Here is a 25749-nt window from a genome sequence, read left to right as displayed (position 1 = left end):
AAACTAACTCTATTCCAGCTGAAACGAGAACAAAGAGATGGGGGCAGAGAGGGACTCCAAAGTTTCCTATGCCATATAATAGAAATCTGTGAAATAATTAACACAGATTCAGTAACTTTCTTGTTTGTAACAAGAAGGATTTGAACATTCTATCACTGCAGTGCTGGGAGCCCCTTCTGTGCAAATTCCAAACCTTTCTCTACAGTCCATCATAACAAAAAATTCCATTCATCATCTTTCTCCCTGCTCCCTTCCAATAGTTCTCCTAATGCACTCTGACCACTTGTCCCTTTTTTAAAACCTTCCCAACACCTGTGGATTTGGGGCTTGATTCCTACCAACAGTTTCCCATTCCAAGACACCTCCTTGCTTGTTTCACAACTTTTTATGGATCCACACAGTGACCCATGGCAGGAACTCATCCCAGTTAAAAACCAACAAACTTTTTATTCTGCAGAGATGTTTTTGAGCCTTGGCCCATGGAATTTTGGAAGATATTGGACATGGGCAAAGAATATTACAGAACACTTGAAAAGGAACTTTTCTTCATAAATGCCTTTAAATTGCTTGGATGTGGGAAAAATCATCCAGCTTGGTAAGATGTTCAGGAACTAAAGTGAAACAATGCAAAGAATTCCCCAGGGAAAGCATTAAAAGCAATTAAGCTTTTCACCAACCATTTGAGGATCACCACAAAGTCTTAACAGAGAAAAAAATGAGTAAAGCATTACATTTGTGGAAAAGTTCAGAAACCAACCACATGCCAAACCCAAAGCAAGCAGTCACTAACAGTTCAAGACTCCAGTACCCTCTTGGAAGTCATGTTCCAATAGAGCTAAATTTTGTTTAATGCAGTTCAGGCCATTAAAACACAACAGAGCTCTAGATGTAGGAGGAAGCAACCAGCAGTGCAAATTAAGGGCAATGGAAGAGCCAAGAGAGTGAAGTAAAGGCAGAGGTTACTGTATCCAAAGAGATCAGGCACTGAGCTGTGTGGGCAGCGTGGCAGGACAGGATTCCAAAGCTGCCCTGTTCCAGCAGATGCTGCAGAGCAGCACAGCAGGGACTCAGTCACTGTTCTCTGCTGAGGACGGACAGGCAGCCCCCTGCCCACACACTCTAAGACTCTACACTCACTCCTTTGCCCAGCTTTTGCCCTGGATGTTGTTAAAGTAGGAAATACTATCACTGGGATATAAGCCACTAACAGATACCTAGGATCAAAGTCCATTTTTTATTTCTACAGGTGACACAGACCCAGAAAAATGGCAATTAAACAACAAAATAATTAGGGGTAAACCCTGCAGTCTCACAAACCTCTGTGCTATCCTCCTCTCTGTTCAGCTCTCTGCTTCCACAAATCTGGATGAATTCATTTCCTGTCCACACCACATCACAACACACCAGAGCACGCCCGTGGTGTGACATTAGCAAGGACCAGGGACACACCACTGATAACAGCGCTGCTCTCAACATTCCAATGGAAGCACACACACTGCTGGGACTCACTCAGCATCAGGCATAGACACAAATATTCCAAAAACATTCTGGTGATTGTAGCAAAAATACAGCAACAAAGGCTACACTGAGATGGCCTGACCTCCCCAGAAGTCTCACACTGTGCACTGCTGAAAGCCAAGAGGCTTTGAGCCGTGACTCAGCAGCCCACAGAGGGGAGGATGGAGCCACCTGTAGTCAGTGGGGACTGCCCTGAAATTAAAACCAACCTGGTACTTCTAAATACATACTTTTGTGAGATTTGCTTCTCACAAAATGCAGCCATGATCTGGGCACATCCAGAGGGTAACATGCAGGACAAACTGCTTTGGAGAGGGCAATGAAGGGATGGTTCTACAAGGAACACAGGCCATGCTCATCATTTCCAATTCCTCATTAATACACATACCAACACTACACACGCAGCCAGCCTTCAGCAGGAGAGGGGAGGGCCAAAGGGGCTCAAGAGTTTTATTGTTCCTTTTCTAATGCAAACTGCACTGACCTCAAAAGAGTTATCAGCTGCTGGCTCCCGATAAATCAGAGCCTTATGCAGCCTGGCTGATTCCTTTCTGTCTTTGCAGACAATTTACCTTCCGTGTCAGTGCCTCAGGGACACAACTCCCCAGGCTTGCAGAAAGAGCTCGCCCGTGGCTGGGAAGGCTGGGGCACAGCTGACACTGGCAGTGGGTAATTCCAGCACCTTCTCCTTAAAAGCTTAGGAAGCTTTAATTGAAAATCCAGACAGTAATAGGCATTATTTAGGATACACGATTAATATTTCTTGAGCTGAATTAAGATTTAATACATAAAGTCAAGCGGATAAAGCTCGGATTTTGTGCTGGTTCAGTTGAGGTTTGCACTTTCGTGGGTGGGTTTTTTCCTTTTAAAGCAGCTGTGATAAAAACTGAATGACATTTAGGACAATTCTCTTGATTCATCTACAGATGTGACCCAGAAGCAAAGCTCCAACAGGCAGATTATTTCAGGACAGGATGGAACATGTGGAAGGATTTTTAATAACCTGAGCAGGCCTTATATAAGCCTTACACTTTAGATTTAATAGTAAGTAAGGCATGTATGTAACCATTTCTTTATCTGCTTTATTATAAATAGACAATATATTACTTCAAACCAGAAACATCAGAGTTGCTCTTTTTCATATTTGCAGTTGGAAACTTGCAGGCCTGGGAGTGCTTTTCCTCATCCAGCATACTCAGAGAACCGTGATTGCTGCCACTCCTGCTCCCAGCCACTGCCACTTGAGGGAAGAGCTGGCACAGCTTCTGAGGAGACAGAGAACTGCACGTTTCCCTGCCTGGCTAGAACACAGCAAGAGTGGTCACATCCCACAGCACTCTTGGGCATGCATAGAATAAGCAATCAGGATTTCTTTCTTTCATGCTCTCTTGGGGAAAAGATCAGCTAAAACCCCAAATCAGTGGCTGTGGGGTTTGACCCGGGAATGTTTCACAATGCTTCTGCAAGTGACAGGCAGCACTGTTCACAAATGTGGCACACCCGCCCTCAGGAGAGGCTACAGCCACCCTGGACAGCAGCAGGATGGTAACAAAATAAGGAAATGAAAAAAGTCTGCAAGCTCCTACAATAATATAGTGCAGAACTGTTATTTAAAAACATCTCTTAACTTTCAGTTACGATTTAAAGATAAACATAACAAACCTCCCTCAAAACACAGAAACTGACCCTTATGTTGTCTATATTATATTTCATAGTTTTCCAATATGTCTATTTTTAAGTGTATACAAACAAACAGGCTCATTACCTATAGTATGTATTTGCTAAATATAAAACCTTTAACTACACATAAGGAAAAAAATTCCTTATTTAAAAAAGTGATAATTTCAGCATGATTTATGCAAAGCTGCTTCTGGTGCCAAGAGCTATTCAAATCAAAATTCTGAATGTCTCAGAGATAAAAGCAATTCTTTTCTCTACCAAAAACAGTAGTAGCAGCACAGGTTGCATCTATAATGGAGACAAGATAAGAACAGAAGAGATCCCCATTAAGGTGTCCAGCAGAGCATTTGCTGCATCTTAGAGCAGGCTTTGAATGCCCTGCCCTGGAAACTCCAAAGACCAGGAAAATGCAAACCAGCTGTGTCTGACTGCTTCTTTCAGGGTTTGGTTTTAAGTGTTCTTAACAGCTCAACTGGACTCTCTGGTTCTGTTCTTAAAAGAATAAACAAGGAGTGATGTGGATAGGCAACTCACACCAAGCTCCTTTCTAAAGGCACAAAAAGTCCACCTGAAAAATATACAAGCCATCAGACCCTGATTTTGTCCAACAAAGGAAAAAAATCTGTACAGGCAGTGAGTACCACCAGGGGAAAAAATCTCCACCTTCCCTGAGCTTCAACCCTTCAACACAAAATTAAACAGAGCCACATAAAACCCCTGAGAAAAAGAGTATCCTGAGGTTCAAGAGGAAATTCTGGCAGAACAGAGTGTCCCAGGAAAGCAGTCTTGGCTATAATAAAAATTTCAAACACTCAACTCGGCTAGAAAGTTTTTTAGATGAGGGCACTGACTATCTTGTAACACAACCTATCCCAGAGAGAAATGAAGCTCCAGAGGCGTTTGCACAGTGCTCTCAGGCACTGGGGTTCAGGGCTTGGACTCAGGGATCCCTGTGGGTCCCTTCCAATTCAGGATTTCTCTGCTTCTCTGGCCACCCTCCCCACACCAACAGTGTCACTGCAAGGAGCACTGGGAGCCCATCAAGGGCATTTGTGTTAAAACCCAGTGTCAGGAAAACAAGAGGCAAGGAGTGACAAACTGGCCAATACCCAGGGATCCTAAGGCATCTCCCACAGGGAAAGAAGCCAACTTCCCACAACAGCAAACTTCCCACGAGCTGGGAATGTGCCCATTCATGGTCTGTAGCTGTGGCAGGGGAGCCTGTGCCCAGGAATGGCTTCACTCCCAGCTGGGTGTGCCCAGGCTGCAGCTCCGTCTGCCCCCGTTATACCAAACCTTCTCAGACCCTCGTGGATACCTGACAGCATCACCTGGATAATCCTTCTGAGAAATGGATTATAAAGGAGCTGCTGACAACACTCAGGTCCAGAACAAAACATTGAAAAATATAAAGAAGTCCCAAAAAGCCCTCAGGCACTTACTGCGCCTCTCTGTTCATCCCTCGGAAACTGTCAAGATAGGCGGAGCCACGAAAAAGGGAGCAGAGTTCTTACAAATAGGACTGCACTTTTCATTAAGGAAAAAAACAGGAAAAGAAGGTCGAGTGAACCACATCAAAGCACTTTGATATTGCAGCCACTGCTCTCACTCCCTTCCAGGAATGCTTTCACTAGAACAGCCTGCAGAAATGATCCTCTTCCATCCCTGCCTTCCAACATAACCTCCACAACCTGCAGAAGAGTCAGCACAAAGCAACATCCCTAAAGTTTCAGTCTTATGGGTTTAAAATGAGGTAAATTCAGTTATTTATAGTCCACTTATTCAGATTTGAAGCTGTTGAAACATTAAAGAGAAAGGAGATCTTGTTGCTCCTTTACTATTTAATGTCCTTCTTCAGCCACAGTGCCTAAAAATTAAAAAAAATCTCTTACTGTACCAAAGAAGTTACTTTGCTGCAGTACTCCATGATAAAAGCATAAATTCTGAAAGGAAAACTCCTTTCTAGGACTCCTCTAACTAGGCTGTCCTTTCTTGCCTCTCTGCCACATTAAACTTCTCTCTATTTTGCATTGTCATTCCCAGGGCAGACACCTGGGCTGCTGCAGGAGGAGATTTTCATCTCTGAAAGCACAAAATGACCACCTCGCTTCCCTTGGATAACAATTGCCTCTTAACTCTCTGTCTCCTCCAGACTGTTACCACTCTCTGATATTGGTATTATTCATTCACCAGCAGCAAAGAAAACAACTAAACCAGCTGCAAAGCCCGAGACAAAACACTGGAGACACAGAGAAAACAACTCCTCTAAGGCTGAGATAGGAAACTGTAAACACTGTGTAGATTTCAAGCAAATTTACTTTTATTCCCTTCAACACGGGCAGTTAATTAGTTAAATGCAAATCGAGGTCTGAACTGAATAAGAGAAGACCCCTGGGAAGGCAGAGACAATTTCTGCCACGGGTCACAAATATAATTCCCAGGCTTGTGCTGAGAAGAAAGGTTATTAAACTGCATTCTGAGAAAAAGGTTCAAACAAGGGAAAAGCAGAGGGAATGGGAACCTGAGAGAAAAAAAAAGCAGCTAGTTTCCAAGAAAACTTACACTCTTTCCTCCTTACAGACATTCCCAGATACTTCTACAAAGATGACATCTAACCATGGAAAACAGGATCTGCAGAACTTAAGAAGAAATAAATTATTTGGGGAGGGGTGGGAAAGGAAGAGGGAAAAAAATCCTTACCAACTGAGTGGTCTTACTGTGCACTTTTCCAGGAGACCAAGAATTGCTTCTGATGCAGCAGCACAGCCCAGGAGAAGTCAGAGAGCAAAAAGGCAGGGGAGGTAGGAGGAGAGAAGGGAGGAGAGATGAGGGAAGGGGTGGGGAGAAGAGGAAAGGGGTGGGGACAGCATGTGCACACTGCTCGTCTGTTTGCTGAGCCCTAACATTGCTTTTAGGAAAGGAAAGAACAAAGCTACGTGTAAATCCAGCTGGGTGTTGTTTTGCAATGCTCAAGATAATAAAGGAAGAAAGTCTTAGTAGGACCAGGGGACCTACTAGTCAGGAGGAAGGAATGTGTATCCCCACAGGTGCCTGTTTAGAGAACCTGGAATGCCCAGCACGCTTTTTGCTCCAAAAGAGAGGTGGTACTAAAACTTAAGAGTCAAACACGTAAATGCAAGAGTTGCAGCCAAATCTGTCACAGCAATTAGTGAAAGAGGGAACATGAGACTATGCCAGCCATTCCTTCACCAACCCAACCAACCCACCAGTACATCCCAGGCCCATCAAAAGTCAGCAATTTTAATGCCTGAAGGGGAATGGGAGGGGAGCCCTCATTGTTTGAACACACCATTTCAGCACCACATCTCTGTGGGACTGGCACGGAAAATCAAAAAGCAGCTTGTCATCCTCCAGCATATCAAATTTCTCATTTCCCACAAGCCATGCCAGTTTCTTGAAATCTGCTGCTGCTGCACAGCTACCCAGTTTGTAAACGTTTATTCCCTTGAGCTGGAAATTCTGCTTCTAGTTAGCTGTCTACCATCCTCAGTCAGATGCTTTCCTGGACCTGCACGCCTCCTGAGCTCCCAAGGGAACCTCGAGTTCTGCAGGCATGCAGAACCCTGGGAGCTCTTGCAGCCGCATCGTGGCTGCACAGAATGATGCAGCAAATGGATGACACAGCTCTGTGCAACTCTGACTCCACAGAGCCGCAGCGAGGCGCAGCAAGGGCTCAGCTGACCCCTTACCTTGGACTGGCTGCTCCCCTCCTGGCAAAGGTTGACTCCAATCCAAAAATTGGGGAAGATCCCAAATTACATGGTGCCAAGGGATGAGACAGCACCAGAGACACTACAGAGCTTTTCAGGTCTGCCCCTGAAAAGCTGACTCCTGTGAAGCTCTCCTCTGCTCCAGATCCACAGAAATCCAGACAGGCTATTCTTGCATCTCACTTCTAAGCAAGCTCTTAGCAGCTGCAGGAAAGACCTAACTTCATACAGCTCCAAAATAACACAAAAATGGAACCTCTTACTGTCACAGCAACATGAGTCACTGGAAACTCCCAGGTTTACACATTGCCCTTACGGCTCAAGCAAATTATTACTGACAACTTGATCCGGCACACAGAGCCCCTGTGGCAGATGCTTATCTTAAAAAATGCAAACACTCCAACGCTTCTGTGTGGCTACCAGCCTGCCAGGCTCCTCTTGCCCTTCTCAGAGCACAACCTCTGCCATCCTGGCCCCGCGCCCTGCTCCCAGCACTGCCATCCCACAGCGCCGGAACAAACCCAGAAACACGCCACAGGGTGAAAATGAAGCCTTTCCTTACAGGGAGGAAGAAATACAATATAACCATATATATTCCCTTCCTCCACAAAAAACCACATGTCCAGTGGGTCTCCAAGCCCATCCCCAGAGCAAGTCACAAAGGTTAGTGCAGCTACATTAATTCATCTGGAAAGGATTTTCATCACCTTGTCTCTCTCCTCGCCTCTTGTGCTGTTTCAAAAATAGCTCTGCCTTGTTGCTGCACTGCCCGTGTCAGTCTGATTTTCTGCCTGGCTGGATGTGCACAGACAGGCTGGGAGCCCGCTGGACACCCCCACCCAGCTCTGTGCATCCACACACAGCCACCCAAACACAGAGCACAGCCCTCCCTGGCAGGCCGGGCAGGAAAGCTGCTGCTTTGCAGAAGCTTTGATGTCTGTGAAGTGTGTTTACAGCAGGCCTCAAAAAGGGGCTGGAGAACACAGCACAGCCCTTTTGGAGGTCAAAAAACAGAAGAAAGCCAAAACAGTACTAACATTGATCTGTCTAAAAGCTGCAAGTAAGGGCCTGCCCTGGAATGAAAATACCTTGAGATATGAGTGCATTTATCAAATGACCTCAGGTCATTTGGCTGCGTGCTGTTAGTGCTTCTGTCCATTACAGACAAACAATCCCTCCCGCAGGCCTGGAGAGCTGCTCGCCACAGCTGCCAGGAAGGGAACGGGTAAAGGAGGTGCAGACGTGCACAAATTCTGGAACAAGCTGCTCTTCCAAAAAAACCCTCAGGTAAACTCTTGAAATACGAGAAGCTTCTGAATGAGATTTTTCCTACTGGTACTTTTTTATCACTGGGTTTCCCTGAACAGCTTTTCTTTTTAGAATAAGTCAGCTTGCTGGAGCCATTTCACAAATCCCAGATTAATTCCATTCAAATCTGGCATTCTTCCCAAACCCTGCAATCTTAGGCTCAGCCCTCAAGACCCAGCTCATCAGCTGTGAGCTGCCTTTCTGAAGTATTTCTAAATGAAACTCTCAGCACGCCATGACTCAGGAACACTGGTTACCATGAATTAAAGATTTCTACCAGGAAAAATGCAGCACACAGAAATCCTGATTGCTTATTCTATGCATGTTACTATACAGCTATAAACTCTAATATGCATTAGCTATCTTATCACTTATTATAAAAATAAATTAGTACTTATTGACATTTCTCTATGAAGTGCTCCCCAGTTACTTATCTGCTAAGAAACTCTGAAATTTAAGAGAAGGAAAAAATCCATATACCTTTCCCAGCAGTCACCAGAGGGTGAAGATACCATTAAAAAGAGGAGCCTCTCAGGCATATCACCTCTTGTTACGGGTGTCTGCTTCCAAATGCAGCGCTCCACGTATATTAACATATATTAAAAACTCACCATACTGCAACAAATTAGCTAGCACCTTAACACACACAGTATGAAAATTAATTGTTATCTGACACCTAGGGGCCTCTTCAATTTCAACAGCAATCCAACAAATCAGACATGCAGAGAACTGGAACAGACTGCCTGGGCAAACTGTGGACTCCAGTCACACAGGTCTTTAATATCAACATCAGAAATGAATGGGTGAAAGTCAGTTCTATTCAGAAATAGATGACTGCCCAAGATCCCTTTCTGGTCCTGACCTCCTGATTATTATTTTTATTTCTTTTTCTGAGTCATTCCTTCTTGCATCTGGCTTACTTCTAGCAACCCCTCTTAGCTTTCACTCCTACTAGGATCACACTTAGAAATGAGCTCTTCTTACCCATCCTCCTTGTTGAATGATATAATCTGCAGAATAATCTTCTAGATATGTCACTCCAAAGTTCACAAGGGCACTCAGTGGCTCCTGGCCCTGTCTGGTCAGCTCCATCAGAAATTGTTGTAACAGAACCAGGGGCACCAAGACCTTCAAAAGACAAGAGTTGTGAGTAAATACAGAAAGCATTATCAATACTACTGTGCAGCTAGAACAGAATTCATGTGTCCCCAGAAAAAGTCTGAATCTTCAAGTCTAAATATACCAGGGACTATACACTTCATTTCTGAGAAGACACAAGGCAAACACAAAATCAAATGCATTAAAAAAGAAGCGCTTAATCTGGTAAGCAAAACCCTGCAGTCTCACTTGAGAATTCCACAGAACACCACTGCAGGGTTTTCTTAAGCCCCACTTTTTTCCCAACACAGGGTTCAGGTAGAGAAGGAGGTCCAGAACTTGCTACCCCAGAAGTGGGAAGACATAACATCACAAATAGCATGAAGGGATGTGCATCCAAATGCAAACAGCAAACTCACACCCATTCCTGAACAGGAACATGCACCAGGCAGTCTCTTTAGGAGATCACACTTGCCTTTGAGGCAGGACAGAAACAAACACCTCCACCCAGCAGCATAACACCACAAACATGTTTAAAATGACAAGCACAAAGCCCTTTCCATGTCAAACTCTCCCTCTGATGCCAAATTTAGCACAGAGAGATCTTCCTCCCTCATTTCCTACTCCCATTCCTCTTTAGAAACCTTTTAACTGAGTGAACCTAAATTGCTCTGGAAGATGCAAGACTGTGAATCCACCTCCTTCTCAGTATATGGTTCTAGACACTTCCTTCTGAAATGATGTTTTTGTTTACTTAAACAACATGTAGTTGAACTTTTAAACTCTAAACTTATTCTCCTAGAGCATGCCAGTGACCCTCTGGGCAATGTTTATTTGCAGCACCTTGCCAAGGTCGGGAAACTGGTATGAACTGAAATTGTTAGCATCTGAAAAAGCATCATTATGACACAAGAGAAAAGTATTTGTTTTACTGCATTTTAATTGAGGCAACTGCACTACACATCTGTTCACTGTGCAGACTGGAATGCTGTTTGCAGCTGCACAAGGGGGATGAAGGCTCTGCTACTGCTCATACTCAACTTCTAATGCCTCTTTCCTTTTCCAGACTCTTCCCTCATCAGCCTGGTCATCCTTTCTGTAAATACACTGGACTATTATTACCAGAACTCACACCTTAGGGTGCAAAGCTGGAGGAAGATGAGTAAGCAAAGTAAGCTGAAAATGAGATTTGTACTGAATTCATGGTGGCATCACACTGAGATTGACTACTAAAACCAGACAGGGCCTAAAAATGCCCATAATCTGATAAATTTAAGATGCTCCAGCTGATTAACAAAGACTGTGGCAGACAGGTTACAGCACTGTTGTTCTGTGATGAACATGTAACACTGGTAACTGATAACACATCTCTAGGATGTCATGGTACCAGAAGTTTAAAAGTGTTTGAATTTTAAAAGTGTTGGAGTTTTTGGGCTTCTTGCAATTAATCTCAACTCAGAGGCAGAAGAGGTGCAAGATCACAGTGCACAGATATGAGGAGCAGGTCAAGATGAGCTGTCAAGAGGATGCTTCAATCTTTTTGGATCAAAAAGCCCCAAGCTGTCAAGGCTAGGCATTTCTCAGAGGCTTTGGGCACACCCACGTAACTCTACAGCAGCATGAACACTGAGATCTCAAAATATCTGACATTTACTGTAAGCTGAAGGCAAGAGACACAAAGGCAAGGAAAGGCTGCTTGGGAATCATTGTAAAACCCACTTTACTATCAGAAGGTAGCTGATTGTGTAAATGAAACACTTGTGTTCACTACACTATTGCAGTATCCACTGTACAATATCACAAATTTAAATGTACACAAAAAAACCACAAAGAAAGTTCAGAGGCTTTGGGAAAGCTGTATTTTTTTGAGGAAGCTATATCCAAAATTATTGCAGTTCTGTGTACCCTTTGACTCTTCTTTCAACTCAAAATCAATCTAATTCTTCACATGATTATTTCTTATATTTTTGTTGCATTATTCTTTGCCCCCATTAATCAGTAAGAATGAGACACTAAGATTGCCACCCTACTCACCAGTTCAACTGGCTCTCAATAACAATATCTGTTATCTTTTCAGATGTTGCACAACAGTGGGATTATGCATTTTGGATATATGTATATAATATTCAGTTTTAAGCAAAAAGTATAAAAAACTCAGCAACAGAGTACTTAAATTTTTTTTATTATGTTCATTTTATTATAGAAATTCAATTTGCCTGGTCTGAGGTGGTTTGGAATTTAGTATGGGTTTTTTTGTTGGTTTGTTTGTTTTAAATGAAAGCCTTATTTCAAATAAAAGATGACCCTTTTCCTTTATAGAATTCAACATCAGTATGTTTTTCTAACAGCTTCTTTAGAGTAAAAATTAAGCTGAGCTGAGATGGCAGGAAAGGTATCTAGATTTCCTCTGTTATAAAACACAATTCTGATTAAGATGATAAAGGAAATTAAAAGGAAATGAAACCAACACAAACGTATTCCATCTCCTCAGAACAAAGATTATTGAAGGAACTGCTGGGCATTCCTGGAGCTCCGAGCTACCACAAAAACAATACAAACAGATGCTGTGCTGGGGTACAAACTTTCCACTCTGCTTTGCTTTTGGACTGTGTTTTGTAGCAACAAACGTTACGGGCAAGCAGAGCTGATGACAGAGATGTCCTGGACGATGCTCTCCACCACAGGCTGAAGGGAACTGAAATCCAGGAGCTGCAGGAATGCAGCAGCAATGATCACAAGCCCCCAAAGCAGCCCATGCACCCACCCAGGGCTGCAGCTGCAGGAGGTGGGCACCCAGAGCACATTGACCTGGGAAGCCCCAGCACCTCCTCCCTTGCCAGCTGAGCCACAGTGATTGGTTTTGTGCTTGGTTTTGTGCTTGGTTTTATGCTTGGTTTTGTGCTTGGTTTTATGCTTGGTTTTAGCTTCCACCAGATGAAGAGTGAAATGTGCTAGCTTAAGCCACCTTCCTCATAATCGTATTTCATGGCTGTTTAAACCAAAACGCTGTGAATCACAAGATGACAAATTGAAAGAGCGCACACATAAAGCAATGATAATTGCTGGAGCCATGGGCAGTGACTTGTCATGCAGTGTTTATTAAACTGCTTTACAAGTGCCCACACCCTTGGTTAGAGGAACAGTTTCTGAAGTAAACAGGGAAATCTACTCAGGGAAAAGTCTTCCTAAAAAAAATGTAGAGGGGGGAAAACATTTCTTGTTCTATTTTAAATTTAAGTCTGTATTTTAATCCTCAAATTGTGATTAAATTACAAGTAGTTACTTTGTTCTTTCATTCTGTTTTTGATGCCCACTGAACCCATTAGAGAATGATTAAGGTAATTAATTTGAATGATTAATGAAAGATGAATCTGGGAGGAGTAATCTACTCATTCTACATTAAAAGTATTTTAAGATAATTCATTTATGGACTTGCATTTTGCTTAAAAAAGAAGATTCCTACCATTTGAGATAACTGCTTTTGAAAACAGGTAGGAACACCATCCCTACGTTTTCTGAACAATTTAAATATCATGAGGATACTGTCAATTTTTATTTTCACCATGTTCAGCACTCTTTTTTATATCTATTTTAAACCTGGCATTGGAGGAGGGAAAGAGTAGAGAAGTATTATGAAAAAACTGTCTCAGATTTTGCTCCAGAACTGCTGCAGGAATTAACCTGTCTAGGGAGTGGAAAAAAAAATAAGTCAAGCAACATGTCTAACTTTCCATTTGACCAAACTAAGGAAGGTTGACCTAACACTTCCATTCAGTTACTTGTAGCTAAATTATCTATCAAACTACCCACTACGTGCATATCTATCACTCTGAGAGTGCCATTTATTTCATACTAAAACCAAGTTCTTGCTATCCTTGGCCCTCTGTGAAGCACAACTGCACCCAGTACAAACAATACAGACATTAAAGAGACAGGAGACACATCCCAGTGCAAGTCACTGCTCTGGTACCTTGTTCCACCCACTGGCATGAGCAGCTGCCTCCTGCGTGCGCTCCCGGTACTCCTGATACGTCACCGGCCTGCAGAAGTTAAACCAACACTGAAAGTTAGAAAAGGAAACAAAAGAAGGTGAATGAAAGAAAGCTCTCGGTTTCTAGAGAACAAAATATTTTCACATGTATTACAGCAAGTAATTTTCAACAGCTAACGAGTCTTGTGTTTCAGACATAAAACATCAGCACCAGCATGGTTAGGAAGGATTCACTTTTCTCCCACCTTACACACTTTGATATAACTGGTTAAGTGAATTTCCTAATAATTTCATACTCTACAGCTTAAAAGACATTAGATAAGTAGGTTCTCTGATATGCAAGAAAGTTTTTAAGCTCTTGCATATGGTTTTTTTCAATAATCTAAGATTTTAAAGACAGAAAATTCCACTAAGAAATTAATACCTGAGCTAGAGGCCAATGCAGAGTAAAATTCTGTAAACAATACAAGCTGTGGACTAACACAGACTGACTGCATTAGCATTATGTTAAGAATTGAAACCTTTATTTGCAAGAACAGCCCTTTTGATCACAAAACCCCTTAATACTTCAGTAGTAACTTCTATTCTAGATTTATCCCATCTCTGCTCCTCTGAATTGGGATGATGAAACTCCTCTCCTCCATACTCTTTCCTCCAAGATCATTTGGCCTCTAAGAGTCAATAACAGCAAAGGCCTTCTGCCAAGTGACAGCAGAAGATGCTGCTTCAAAAGCAGCTATCCTCAGCCAGATTACTACAAAAGGCAAGTTCAGACTTCATTTAATGGGAATAGTGCTAATTGGCACTGGACAGAAACTGCTTATGGAACTCCAGGAACCTGTGGTGATCTGACAGCCTGCTGCACCCCAACATTGTTTATATGCACGTCAGAGGGCAGGGAAATATCAGCCAAATTAGTGAGTATTGCATCAAACAGCACCACACTAGCACAGGGGGGAAAACACAGAGTTAAAGCACAGTGGGGAAAACGTAATTTGGGTTTGTCATTTTAAGGGCACTCTCTTGACTTCCTTGGCACATTAATTCTTCAAAACCAAATCTAAATCAATCAGTGGGATGAGAAGAGCAGGAACAGCTGCAGGAAGGATATTATCAAGAGATTAAACAGTAATTCTAGTTTGCCTTAGAAAAAGGCAACATGGTTTCACAGGCATTTCTGACTCTATGTATGTATATAAACATTACTTAGAAAGCAAATATTTTCCTATAGAAAACACAGCCAGCCTAGAACACCAGAATATCAGAACCACCAGATATTGAACCTAGAACCACTGAAATGCAGGGCTGCATTTATGCAACTCCTCCTAAAGCAGCACCTTCCAACTCCAGCTCTGGTACCAACACATTCTGGAGGTCACTCAGAAAAGCCTCGAGCAGTTTATTTGACTCCATTAAATTTCAGGCTGGTAATTTGTAACAGAAAACCACGCAACTCCAACAATTGTATCAATTTGCAAAGACGTTAATTAAGACCCTAGCATGCCAAGTGCTATTTAGACAATAAGCTTGAACTGGCAGGACAGCTGTTAAGGCTCCAAGGTTACCCAGGGGCCCACATCTGCTTCAGATGTGTACATGAAGGGTGCTCACAAGGTTTTAGCTACCACCCTCTCAGGGAAACTCTCCCACTCATCATGACCACAAACAAACCTTCAGCTCCTCTCTAAAGACATTAATGTGGCTACAGCCCAGCAATCATGAAACTGGAAATCGCAGCTGCCAGCTTCACCAGCAACTCAAACTGCTTGAAACAGCCTCAGAAATTCAGTAACAAAAGCTTAGAAAAAAAAATTAGAACTCACATTGCTGCAAAGGCAAATACCACAAAGAAGTATTTGCACATTACACCGCAAAACAAACCCAAAACAAAACCCCAGCCAGATAAAGGAAGATTGAAAAAGAAAGAAATGCAATAAAAGATGCAGTCCCAACTTGACCATTTCAGCAAAAGGAAACACCTTTGAAAATACAAATGGAAACTCACTTGCTGAGCAAGCTCTGCAGTGCTTTGTGCAGATGCTCCTTCAGCTCCTGGGACACTTTCTCGCCCAGATGAGCCAGGCAATCTTCTATTGAGCTCTCTGGATTGGCAGGGCTGAACACTGGGGAAGTGTGGCAGTCAAACCCCGTAGTGGTAAACGCTGAGAGAAGAAGGCACCAAAATAAAACAGATTCACACAAGAACATCAACAGTCTCAGGTTCCTTATCCTAGCAGTTTACACAGGTTACATGAGGGACAAAAAAAATCACAGCACTGTAGTCAAAGCATGCAACGAACAAATCATAGTAAAAAATGTCCAAATACATTCTGAAAGTGCTGCTTACAAGGCAGAGATGACTTTGGGCTGCATTTTCCCAGCAGCTCGTTTCCCAATTGCATCCTAACCAGCAAGTTTGCTGACTGTGCAGCTGTTCTCCCATTTACAGCTGATGCCAGCCCTGATGGAGCAGCAGAAGAGCCTCTTTTCACATATTGCCCACACATGGACATCTCTGCAGCAGTACTAGAGTATAGGGTTTTTTAAATATTATTTTGTTCACATAACCTTTTCCTTCTCAGTCTAAAACTTCTAAGAAAGCTCCATATGAATGAACTTGAACAGCTCTAGAGTGTTTCTATTTCAGACTTCTGATTTGCAATGCACATGCAAAGCAAAGATGGCTTTGAAATCATTCCTTGCCTTGGGAGTCCTACAAAAGCCACATCTACAGGTCAAAGAACATCACAAAAAATAAACCTGGTGGAAGGGAGAAATCTGACAGCTCAGGTCCACACTCCTTGAAATATTAACTCCTGAGGACTTCTGCCATCAAGTGCAGCAGCTTAAGGGCTGTTTACTTTTCATTATTTATAGCAGCCTATTAAATGTCATCCAGTTGTTTGCTTTGGCCAGGCTCCACCACTCCAAATGGTAATGTTTAACTATTTTACTCCATGTGGCAATGTGTACAAATCTCGTGGGGGGAAGAGAATAAAGAGATTCAACGTATTCAAAAATCTCTTTAACTGGAGTACCTGTTACAAATTAACCACCATTACAGTGCATAGAGACTATGGATTGAAACGGGAAAAGCTGAAGAGCACCTTCCAAGATTTCTTCATCAAGATGTTTTAGCTCCTCCTCGATTTCTGTCTTAAGCTTCTCCAAAGCCTCTTTCTCCAGAGCATGTTGTGCTATAAGCTGTTGTTGAGTCCCTGAAAGAAACCAAGGAAATCATTCAAATGTTTTAATTTATATTTCAAACAAGGTAGATAATGGAACATAATGTTGAAATATTAAGTATAAAGGAATTTGAGGTGAAAGTTCAATTTCAGACAGCAACAAGTATGATCCCTCGGGAGGGCTTATTACAAGTTTTATTCCACGAACCCAGAAACAGATAAACTTCCAGGCATTTTCAAGGTAGAACTGCTGCTTTAATTTTTTTTTTTAAAAACCACAAAAACCAAACCAAACCAAAAAACCCCACAAACAACAACAAACAAACCACAAAAAACACACACACAAAAAAACCCCCCAAAAAACCACACCAAACTGTAAGGCTACAAACAAAATACATAGGAACTTTAAAAGCAACATCTTCAATTTAAGACCAAAATCAAACCAAGGCACATAAACAATCAGCCATTATTTCTAATACACTTATTATCAAACTACACTAAAACAAAGCAGACTGGCATAACCTTGATTTTTAGTAGCCACATTTATATTGATGCCTGCAAAATCTACCACATTTTCAGAGCAACTACGCAATGACATTAATGAAGAAACCTGTGAACTGTGCATCATCTGCCTGCTCATGAGGAGTCTACAGGCCACAATTTAACACTGGGTTCACAAGTAAGAGTAGAGGCAAAGAACCTCACAATTGTCAGTCCTCTCCTAGCCAAGAAATGTAGGAATTTGAAATGGCTATATATCCCCAGAAGAATGCCATGATTTGGGATCACAAGTACATTTTCTGTGTGCTGACTCCAGATACTGGTAACAAAAGGTTGTTCCAGCCACATCAGTCAGGGTTACACAGACTCTCAATCATCTTAATCATCATGCTGTGCCAAGAGACACAAAACTGTTTCCAAACAAACCCAGGTATTCAGGACATTTGAATTTCTCACCCTTTCTGCACTACACCAAAAGCTACAGTTCTACCTAGAGATCCAGGCCATGTTCTACTCCACAGACATTCTCCACTCACTGGAAGAAAACAAAAAGGGAAGGATTTGTATCCGTAATGTTGATATTATCTGACTCAATTTCCTTATCACTCTCATTTCACATCCAGATCTTGAGCTAAGTCTTGTAACATTCAGTGGAGCTTTGTGGCACGTCTTTTTTCATTCCTGTTTTGAAGGCACTAAACCATAATTTGGTGGTCTCGTGAATGACAGCTTTATAGCCTGTTTTCTTTGGTTTGATTCTCTACTGTGAACTCACTTTAAGTGTGTGTCTTGCCTTCCCTTTTCTTCCACGATGGAAACATATAATCACTGAATTTCTTAAAAGTGTCTGAAAACCGTAAAAGCACTTAACATTACACACAGATGTGTAATTAACTACACACTAGTGAAGTACCCTGTGAATTTTCTGTATTTAAAAAACCACCAAACAATAAGCTTTCAAGGTCTCCTACAATTGAAAAATATGTTAAAAATCCACACTATCAACCACTGAACGTGTTAATGCTTAAAAACTCAGTGCAAGAATCCCTCTAAACAAATGTATGCTTAAGTCAGCATAAAATGTTTTCATATATTTCTGTGACCAGTCTAAAAGAACAAATGATAGCCAGTTTAATTCCATTTGACTTCACCACACATGTTCAGAATAACTTTACTTAGCTTCTTAAATCCCTTCCCAAGCAGTGCCTCTTTGCCATCCTGAGTAATAAATTCCAGAGAGGAGCAAATTCTCCCTTTGGTGAATGCCCCTGTCAGCCCCTGTCAGTTGTTCCTTTGGAGAGCTGAAGCAGAGCCAAGTGTAACAAGTGTGTGCAGTGCCAGCCCTGTGTGGAGCTGTGCCCTCCCCGTGTGGGGGGACAGAGGAGCCCCCGCTCTCACGGCTGCTGTGACACTGATCACCCGTGACAAGCTGTCATACTGGATAAGAGGTCACCCGGAAAATGGAAGGAAGAGGAATTCCAGTGCTGCCAGCGGACAAAAGAGCTGTTTAGATAACCAGCGCTGCAGTCAATGGTTTCCGTCTCCTAACACCCACTACTTTGCAGCAGCTGCTGATTCTGGGAGCACCTGACTGTTCAGTCATGCCAGAACATCAAAACCCTACCCCTCCCAGAGCAGTGACTCTGCACTGTTCATTGCCCTAATAAAGGAGAGATTTCAGCTTTCTGCATCTCCTGGATATTGACTGCTACCAACAAACACTACACACAGCACTGGAGAACATCAGCAGCAAAACTCCTAAGTGAGGGGTGTCTTTTCTCAATTAGCCAACTTGCAAGCCACAAACAGGCAGAGGAAAACAGTAAACCCAGCTTATTTTAGATGAGAATATATTTTCATTATCAAAGATGCAAATGGTCACACAGGAAATAGTGTATGTAAGAGCCACGAGCATTGAATGCTTTTCTGTGCTCAAGAAATGCACTTGCCTCTTCTGGGCTTTTGGTAAACCAGCTCTGCATGGCTTCTTCCCAACCCAGAGGCACAACAAACCTCTGTTACGTGTTCTTACACAACCAAGTTAGTGCATTCTACTTTCTATTTATGGAATAAAGGTTCACTTTGGCACAATTATGTTCCTGTTAAGATTTTGGGGTTCAGGTATTTGGAAGGAGCCTAAAAAGTAGAGGAAGATGTGTTCTGGAAGTCTGTCAAGCACGGCATCAGGGAGCATCAGACTACGAAATAAATGTAATATTTCAGTAAAGCTCTAGAAACTCAGTAACAACACAAGACTAACCAGTTTGCCAGGTTTGATCCCAGGAGGAGGGATGGGAAGTCATTCATCACAGAGCTACAGAGTCTGCACGTCTCATTCTACAGTGCTTGAGCCAAAACTTCAGCTAACAAGGGACAACAGCAACCATAAGGAGAGGCTGAAAAGATGTGATGCCTTTTTAGTTCAAGGGAATGAAGGATGATTGGAAAAGAAAACCACTGATGTCACAGATTGCTTCTGATTTTTTCTTTCATGCCTGTAATTTTAATTCAGCAATATCTTCAAGTTCTCCTAGGTCTCTATACTAACTTCTGCACAGGTGACTTAAAAATTTACTTTCAGCATGACTGTAATATTTCTTTAACATCTCAGACTTTTTAAAACATTAGCTCTAGACTCTAAAATTACTGTAAGCCTGAGAAGTGACAAAGATACACAAAATCTGTTTCCTTTAATGAAAAGTACATCCATTACACCAGCAAACTCCAGGCCATGGACTGCCACACATAGATGTGGCCACACATAGATGTAGCCCTCAATTTCAGACATGTTTAAAAGAAGCTCTTTGTAAACCATTAGAAGGCTCAGCTTAAAAGAAACTGAAAATGTCTAAAATATTAAAAAGAGACAAGATATTGCCAACTAGCATTCTAATTTTTTTTTTTGCAGGCAGAGAGGAGGCTCAATCAAGTGGGAATTCACACCCCAAAAAACTCCCTGTCCTTGCCTCAGCCGAGGGAATAACTCCCTTATTAGCATGAACTGGACTGCTCTGACCTGCAGTGTGAATCTTTACAGCCCAAACAGTTGTTTTCCCCAAAATGAAGGTTTCTAACAAATAAGTTCATGATCTAAGATAAAACAACCTAAAACACTCAGTTTTCTACAAGCCAACAGTAGGTACTGTGTGTGGGAGAGCAGGAAAAAGGCTCAATCACTAACATACAGCACTTCATAGGGTGATTCCAAAAAGATAATAAATGCAGTAACTGGATTAAAGTACTGTGGATAGCATGGACCACAGGGAAACTGTGAAAGTGTCAAAACCTTGCTCACCTCTTGACTAATCTATGTCACTGTGCAGTAATGGCACTAACTATAAATCTTTCAGATGCTCTGTAAACCAAGGGATGATTGAAGATTTTTCACTCTGTCAAGGAAAACACAGAAAAACAACTTTTCTTCAGAGTATTTCTCGTAGCCACAAGCTCACTGGATGGTGTCAAGCAATGGGGAAGTAGATTAAAAAAGAGAAATACATTAAAATTCACTCCTTGGTAAAATACAAAGAAACATTTCTAATACAAATCCATTGAATGACAAAATCAAAGTACTTTGACTCACTTGAAGAGTTAATAATACTAACAACTGCAGCAGAGTGGAAGCTTCTGGAATGAGAGTGACTTCAGGGGGAAAAGTGGAGATGTTTTCCAGTAGTTAATAATAATTTTCTGTGTCTGAATCAGTACTTATAGGTATGACAAGAGTTCTGAAAAAATACAAAGCATCTCTCCACAATCTCATAAACAAACAACTGAGAGCTTCCACACATTTTTAATACATGTACTCACCTGTGGCCTCAAACCACATCAATTTACACAGGTGATGTTACTCTGTGTATTCTACAATTTATCTGATTTTCACATTCACCTACCTGAAAACCTACCAAAAAGTAACAGAATTTACTGCTAATGGATTTTCCTTTAAATAAACTGCAGGGACTGTTATGAAGAACCACTATTCTGGCAAAACTAATAGGAAAATCTCTCAAAGCACTGGCCAGTTAAATTTGCAGGATTTACCTCTGGAGACACTATAAAAAATCCATTAGAGAACACTATAGAGCAATAATGTTAAAAGATTGGCTTGTCCAGTAAAACTGTCTTTTTTTTCAAGAGTCTGGAATACCACGGATGGCTCTCTTTAGTCCCTGTGCTGAAAAGAAGATAACAAAATAAAAATTTCCAAGCGCTCATCAGGTGTTGATTTAGATCAACCTTATTTGCTTGAAGCCAGAAGTGATTTCAGTGCTTGTAATTGAAGCCATCCTTCTTGCAACAAAACCAAGAGACCCAAAGGGAGACAATGCAATGTAATTTTCTATGTAATTTCTCTGAATTTTCTATTCACTGAATAAAAACCCTCCAAAAACCATCAGTCTTGCAAAGCACATTAGGCCTGCAAAAAACAGAGAAGTTTTAACTGGAAACCTAGCAGCCTATCTTAAAGTTTTAGTCTTATCTCAGTTTTTGAAACAGAAAGACATACACCAGAAAAAAAAACCTAGTACAAAATGTAGGAAAACAGAGGCAGATGATGGTAGGAGGGAAGGAAGGAGAACAAACAAAAGCATTCAATCTCTCCTACAAGTCCTGGCAGAATAAAATAGCACCACTCCTGCTGGGAAGGATCACTTTTCTGGTTGGGTGTTTTTGACCTGCCAGATACTCTTCCTAGTTTAACTGGAGTGTTGAAACTTCACTGAAATATGGGAAACTGCAGCAGAAGGAGGCTCAAGGGAAATACAGAAATCCTAACAACACCCGTGTGCCTTTGTTCCTCATCTCCCATGCTCTGTACACACGCAGTGCAAAGGCAGAAGATCCTCCAGAGGGTGACACAAGGTGGCTGGGATTGGGATCCTGCGCTGAACTGCCCTCTAGAGGAGTCCCTCACTCTCCACTCGGGCAGACAAGGAGGTTAACACCACCAGGGCAAGCTCAACTTGTCCTCCTGGATACCCCCACTACACTGAATATGAGTCAGAAAACTTACCAGGAGTACAGTCTTATTTGGATCTAAGAAAAATAAATGAAAGTACTGCAAACCACAGTCAGGCCTCATATGAATGAAACACAAAATACAGGAGTGGAGGAGAGGACAGGGAGAGGGGCAGTAGGCAAAATTGCTCCTTCTTTGCTTCCCATGGAAGGTCTGTCAGCACAATAACCATATCAAAGCAAAACAAGATTAAGGACAGGTGTTTTTTATTGGAATCCTCTCAATCCACAAATCACTGGTGTTCAGCCATAGAGTAGAAGACTCCTGACCAGCATTGTGAAGCACCACAGAAACCCACAATGGAAGGAATTTGGGATCACTCAAAGTGTTGTACCAACAGCGTGGAAAACACACGGACAAGCAGGAAGCAATGTTGTCACCCCTCCTGTGGCTGTCACCAAATGGGGTTCCCGACAACAACAGCTCATTTCCCTTTCCCAGCTGTCCCATCTCTCTTGCTCTGAGCAGGTTTCTCGGCTCACACTCGGGTCTGTAACACCCCGAGAGCTCCCAGCAGTGCATTAGGCAGGGCAGGAAATATCCACTGTGGGCTGTGCTCCCCTCCTGGGGACTGCAGATTACAGCAAGCAGGCATCAGCCACGTGCCAAACAACAAGGAGACACACACGGGGTATAAACTGCTCAACACAGCACTCTGAAATAACCACACACAGCCCAGGAGTGCAGCTCAAATGCTGCTTAATTACAAGCAAGGTGAGAAAAAGTAGGAGAAAGGATTTTTAAAATGTAGCTAGCAGACAAAAGAAACCTCTCAGAAGCATGGCAAGCAGAACACCACCACCAGGTGAGTTAGGAAAGAATGAGACAAAACCTGAAGCAGCAGGATGAAGCGTTTGCTTAGTTCAGTACAGCCTGAAGTCCATTCCAAGCATTACAAAACCGAGTGAGAAACAAGTCGGCAAAATAAAAGTAAGGCAAAATTACTTAATCCAGAGGCTTTTATCAGAAAGCAGCAAAAACGCTGAAAGAGAGACCTAATTAATTGAAATATGACCAGGAGAGGAGACATTGTGGTCACTGGTTTGGGGAATGAGGTGGGGACAAGCAGCAAGATTTCCTTTTAGAAGTTGTAAAGTATGAATGCCTTAAACTATTTTAGTAGCAAATCCAACTACAGATTGCTGTGACATAACCCAACTCATCTAATATCTGAGAAGCAAAGTCCTCTTAAGTGACTAAAAAATTTTCATCTAAGCATTTGTAGCTTCCTCTTTAGAAAGTTTTTTAGATACACTGCTGTAATTCAGATTGAAAGGTTAGAGGTTTTAGTAATGAGAATCGTTTAAAGGTTTCACCTCAATTTGCAAATACTTCAAAAGTAACTACAGCCAAATTATTTTTAAAAAGCTTTAAGACTAATATTTTCCTTTCTGAACCTTCTATTTATAGAACAAAACAGACTCTTACAAATTGAACCTTTATATGTACTCAATACATTTCCAGTTACAGCCCAGTTAGAAATGGGTGGGATGTTCAGAATGAGATGTTATTGCTAAAATAAGCACATTTTTCAACAAAGGGTTTTATCAAACAGCTAAGGTGCCTCTCCTTTCATGGACCACAGATGCAGTCAAAGTGGGAGTAGCCAACATACCTTAAATATAGTAAGATTAATTTTACACATTAAATATACTAACATTAATTTAATGAATTATATGTAATATAACCAGCATATGCGATATGATGTAGTGCCTAACTGAAAAGCAATTCTGTCACAACTTTGATATAATCTTTTCTTTTCAGGAATTTCTCACTTCATGACAGGTAAGTTCAGTAAATGACAGCACATGCATTCTTAAATGATTGTTCAAAGAGAAGAAAATATTCTGAAGACTTCTCTGAGGTTTGGGGGGGTTTTTTGTCCTCCTTTCATCAGAATAAATACTGAATCACAGAACTAGTAGTGACTAAAACATCATTAAGAAGTGACAAGTCACCCAGGCAGTCCTGACAAACAACATTGCTTAAGTGCTTGCCACCACAAAATAAAGAACAGGTTTACCCCCTAGGTTTATTTGAAAAACAATCTACCAAACTTCTTCTGCCTTCTATTTATTTATTTAACCTCTTTTATCCATACACCTGTCCTGGAAGAAAACATCTGACTCCATGCAGTCCTTGACATCTCATAAATATATAAATAAAAAACCAGAACTAGCATAGGCCACATCTCTGCACCAGCACTGAGTGACAACAACAGGAGCCTCAGTGTAATAGGGCAAAACTATTTAGCACAGGAGATTGCTCAAGACACCACTCAGTTTGTGCCAGTAAACATCACCTCACCCCTTACTTACTGCCACTTGTGTCCCAAAAAAATAGCAAGCATGGGCTGAAATTCTCATGATGGCACAAAGGTAATGTATATCCATCCCCCTAGCCTCAAAACAGCACCTAAAACCATTTACTTGCTTCCTAAACACCAGCCAGCCCTGGCAGAGCTCAAATTAAAACAGTAATCTACATACAAATAGCTTTGTTTCCATCAACCTGTCTCATCTTTCAGTTGAAAGTTATTCATTTTTCTGAACAAACCAAGAGATTCATTACACCGAACATCAGGCTCACGCCCCGCAGAAACACCCGAAGAGCTGACTGCAAACACAGCTGCACGTGTAAATGGCTGGAGATGAATATGCAAATATTACCTTGAGCTGGAGGAGGAGGAGGGTGCTGCTGCGGCTTCTCCTGTGCTGCCAGGCCCAGGTAGGTGAGCACGACGTATTTGGTTTCATAGTGGAATCCTACAGGCACGGCAGTAGCGGACGCCATGGGGTTGGCGGTGCTGGCGCCGGCTGCGCTCTGGGAGCCCGGGAAGGCTGTCAGGGAAGAGCGAAGGGTTCTGTTTGTTGGTTTATAGCAACAGGTCACGAACCCGCACGTAACAAGGAATTATGTAACAATCCTGAAGCAATATGCAGGTTTTTGCCCTGATATCCTATGCATTCTTATTTTAATGAGAACCGTGCAGATTGAACCCGACTGCGGCCCGGTGCGGCGCCCTGCCTGCTGCCAGCGGTGCCATTTCTCACTCCTGCCTGGCTCACGCTCCCATGGAAGCCAAAGCAGCAGCTCCTCACCACTGCCCACAACACCTCCCATCTCAACCACACACAAAACCACACGTGCTCATGTTTTGACTGATTCTGAACACTTCCTGAACCACAACACGTGGTAAAAAGGTGCCGAGGAGTCTCTCTGTCCCAAAGCCTCCCATGAATATTTTCTCTGCTTTCTCAGATTTGCTACTGTGATGCTCCAAAATTGTAATGCAGAAAAAGTGACCACAGTTGCCTCAAATTCATTTTACTGTTCCAACAGCAATGGAAAACATATGGTCAGCAGAGTAAATTCCACATGCATTGTAGGGATTGGAAGAACAGATGGTTGTTTGTCCTGGATTTCTCACCCACACATTATTAAGTATAAACCAGAAATCCACACCTAACAGCAACATCTGGCCAAAGAACTCCTCCCTGTTTCACTCTAATTATTTTGTTGATTTTTTCCAATATCCAAATAAGACCTGCAGGAAAAACTAAGGTAGAGAGAAATTAAAAACAACACGGTAAAAAGTAAAATCTCAGTCACATGGAAGTGGGGAAAAGGCATGCAACAAATTAAAAGGATGTTTGAGATTAATCAACATGTTTTAGCTCTTTTTGTTTGGCAAAGTCTGGATAACTACTTCCAACA

General features: G+C 42.0%; 1 protein-coding gene across 1 annotated transcript in view; it reads right to left on the bottom strand.

The window, feature by feature from the left end:
- Positions 1–25749, bottom strand: part of BCL2L13 (BCL2 like 13) — a 36261-nt gene that overhangs the window by 6242 nt on the left and 4270 nt on the right. Inside the window, exons 2-6 of the mRNA XM_063395113.1 lie at positions 24702–24872; positions 16434–16544; positions 15332–15488; positions 13306–13375; positions 9222–9365 (exon numbers count right to left, since the gene is read on the bottom strand). Coding sequence (XP_063251183.1) covers positions 9222–9365; positions 13306–13375; positions 15332–15488; positions 16434–16544; positions 24702–24825 — 606 coding nt within the window. The 5' untranslated portion in view covers positions 24826–24872. The remainder of the gene's footprint in view (positions 1–9221; positions 9366–13305; positions 13376–15331; positions 15489–16433; positions 16545–24701; positions 24873–25749) is intronic.

Source organism: Prinia subflava, chromosome 4 (assembly GCF_021018805.1).
Source record: "Prinia subflava isolate CZ2003 ecotype Zambia chromosome 4, Cam_Psub_1.2, whole genome shotgun sequence".
Lineage (NCBI taxonomy): Eukaryota > Metazoa > Chordata > Aves > Passeriformes > Cisticolidae > Prinia > Prinia subflava.
This window is presented reverse-complemented; position numbering and strand designations above follow the sequence as displayed.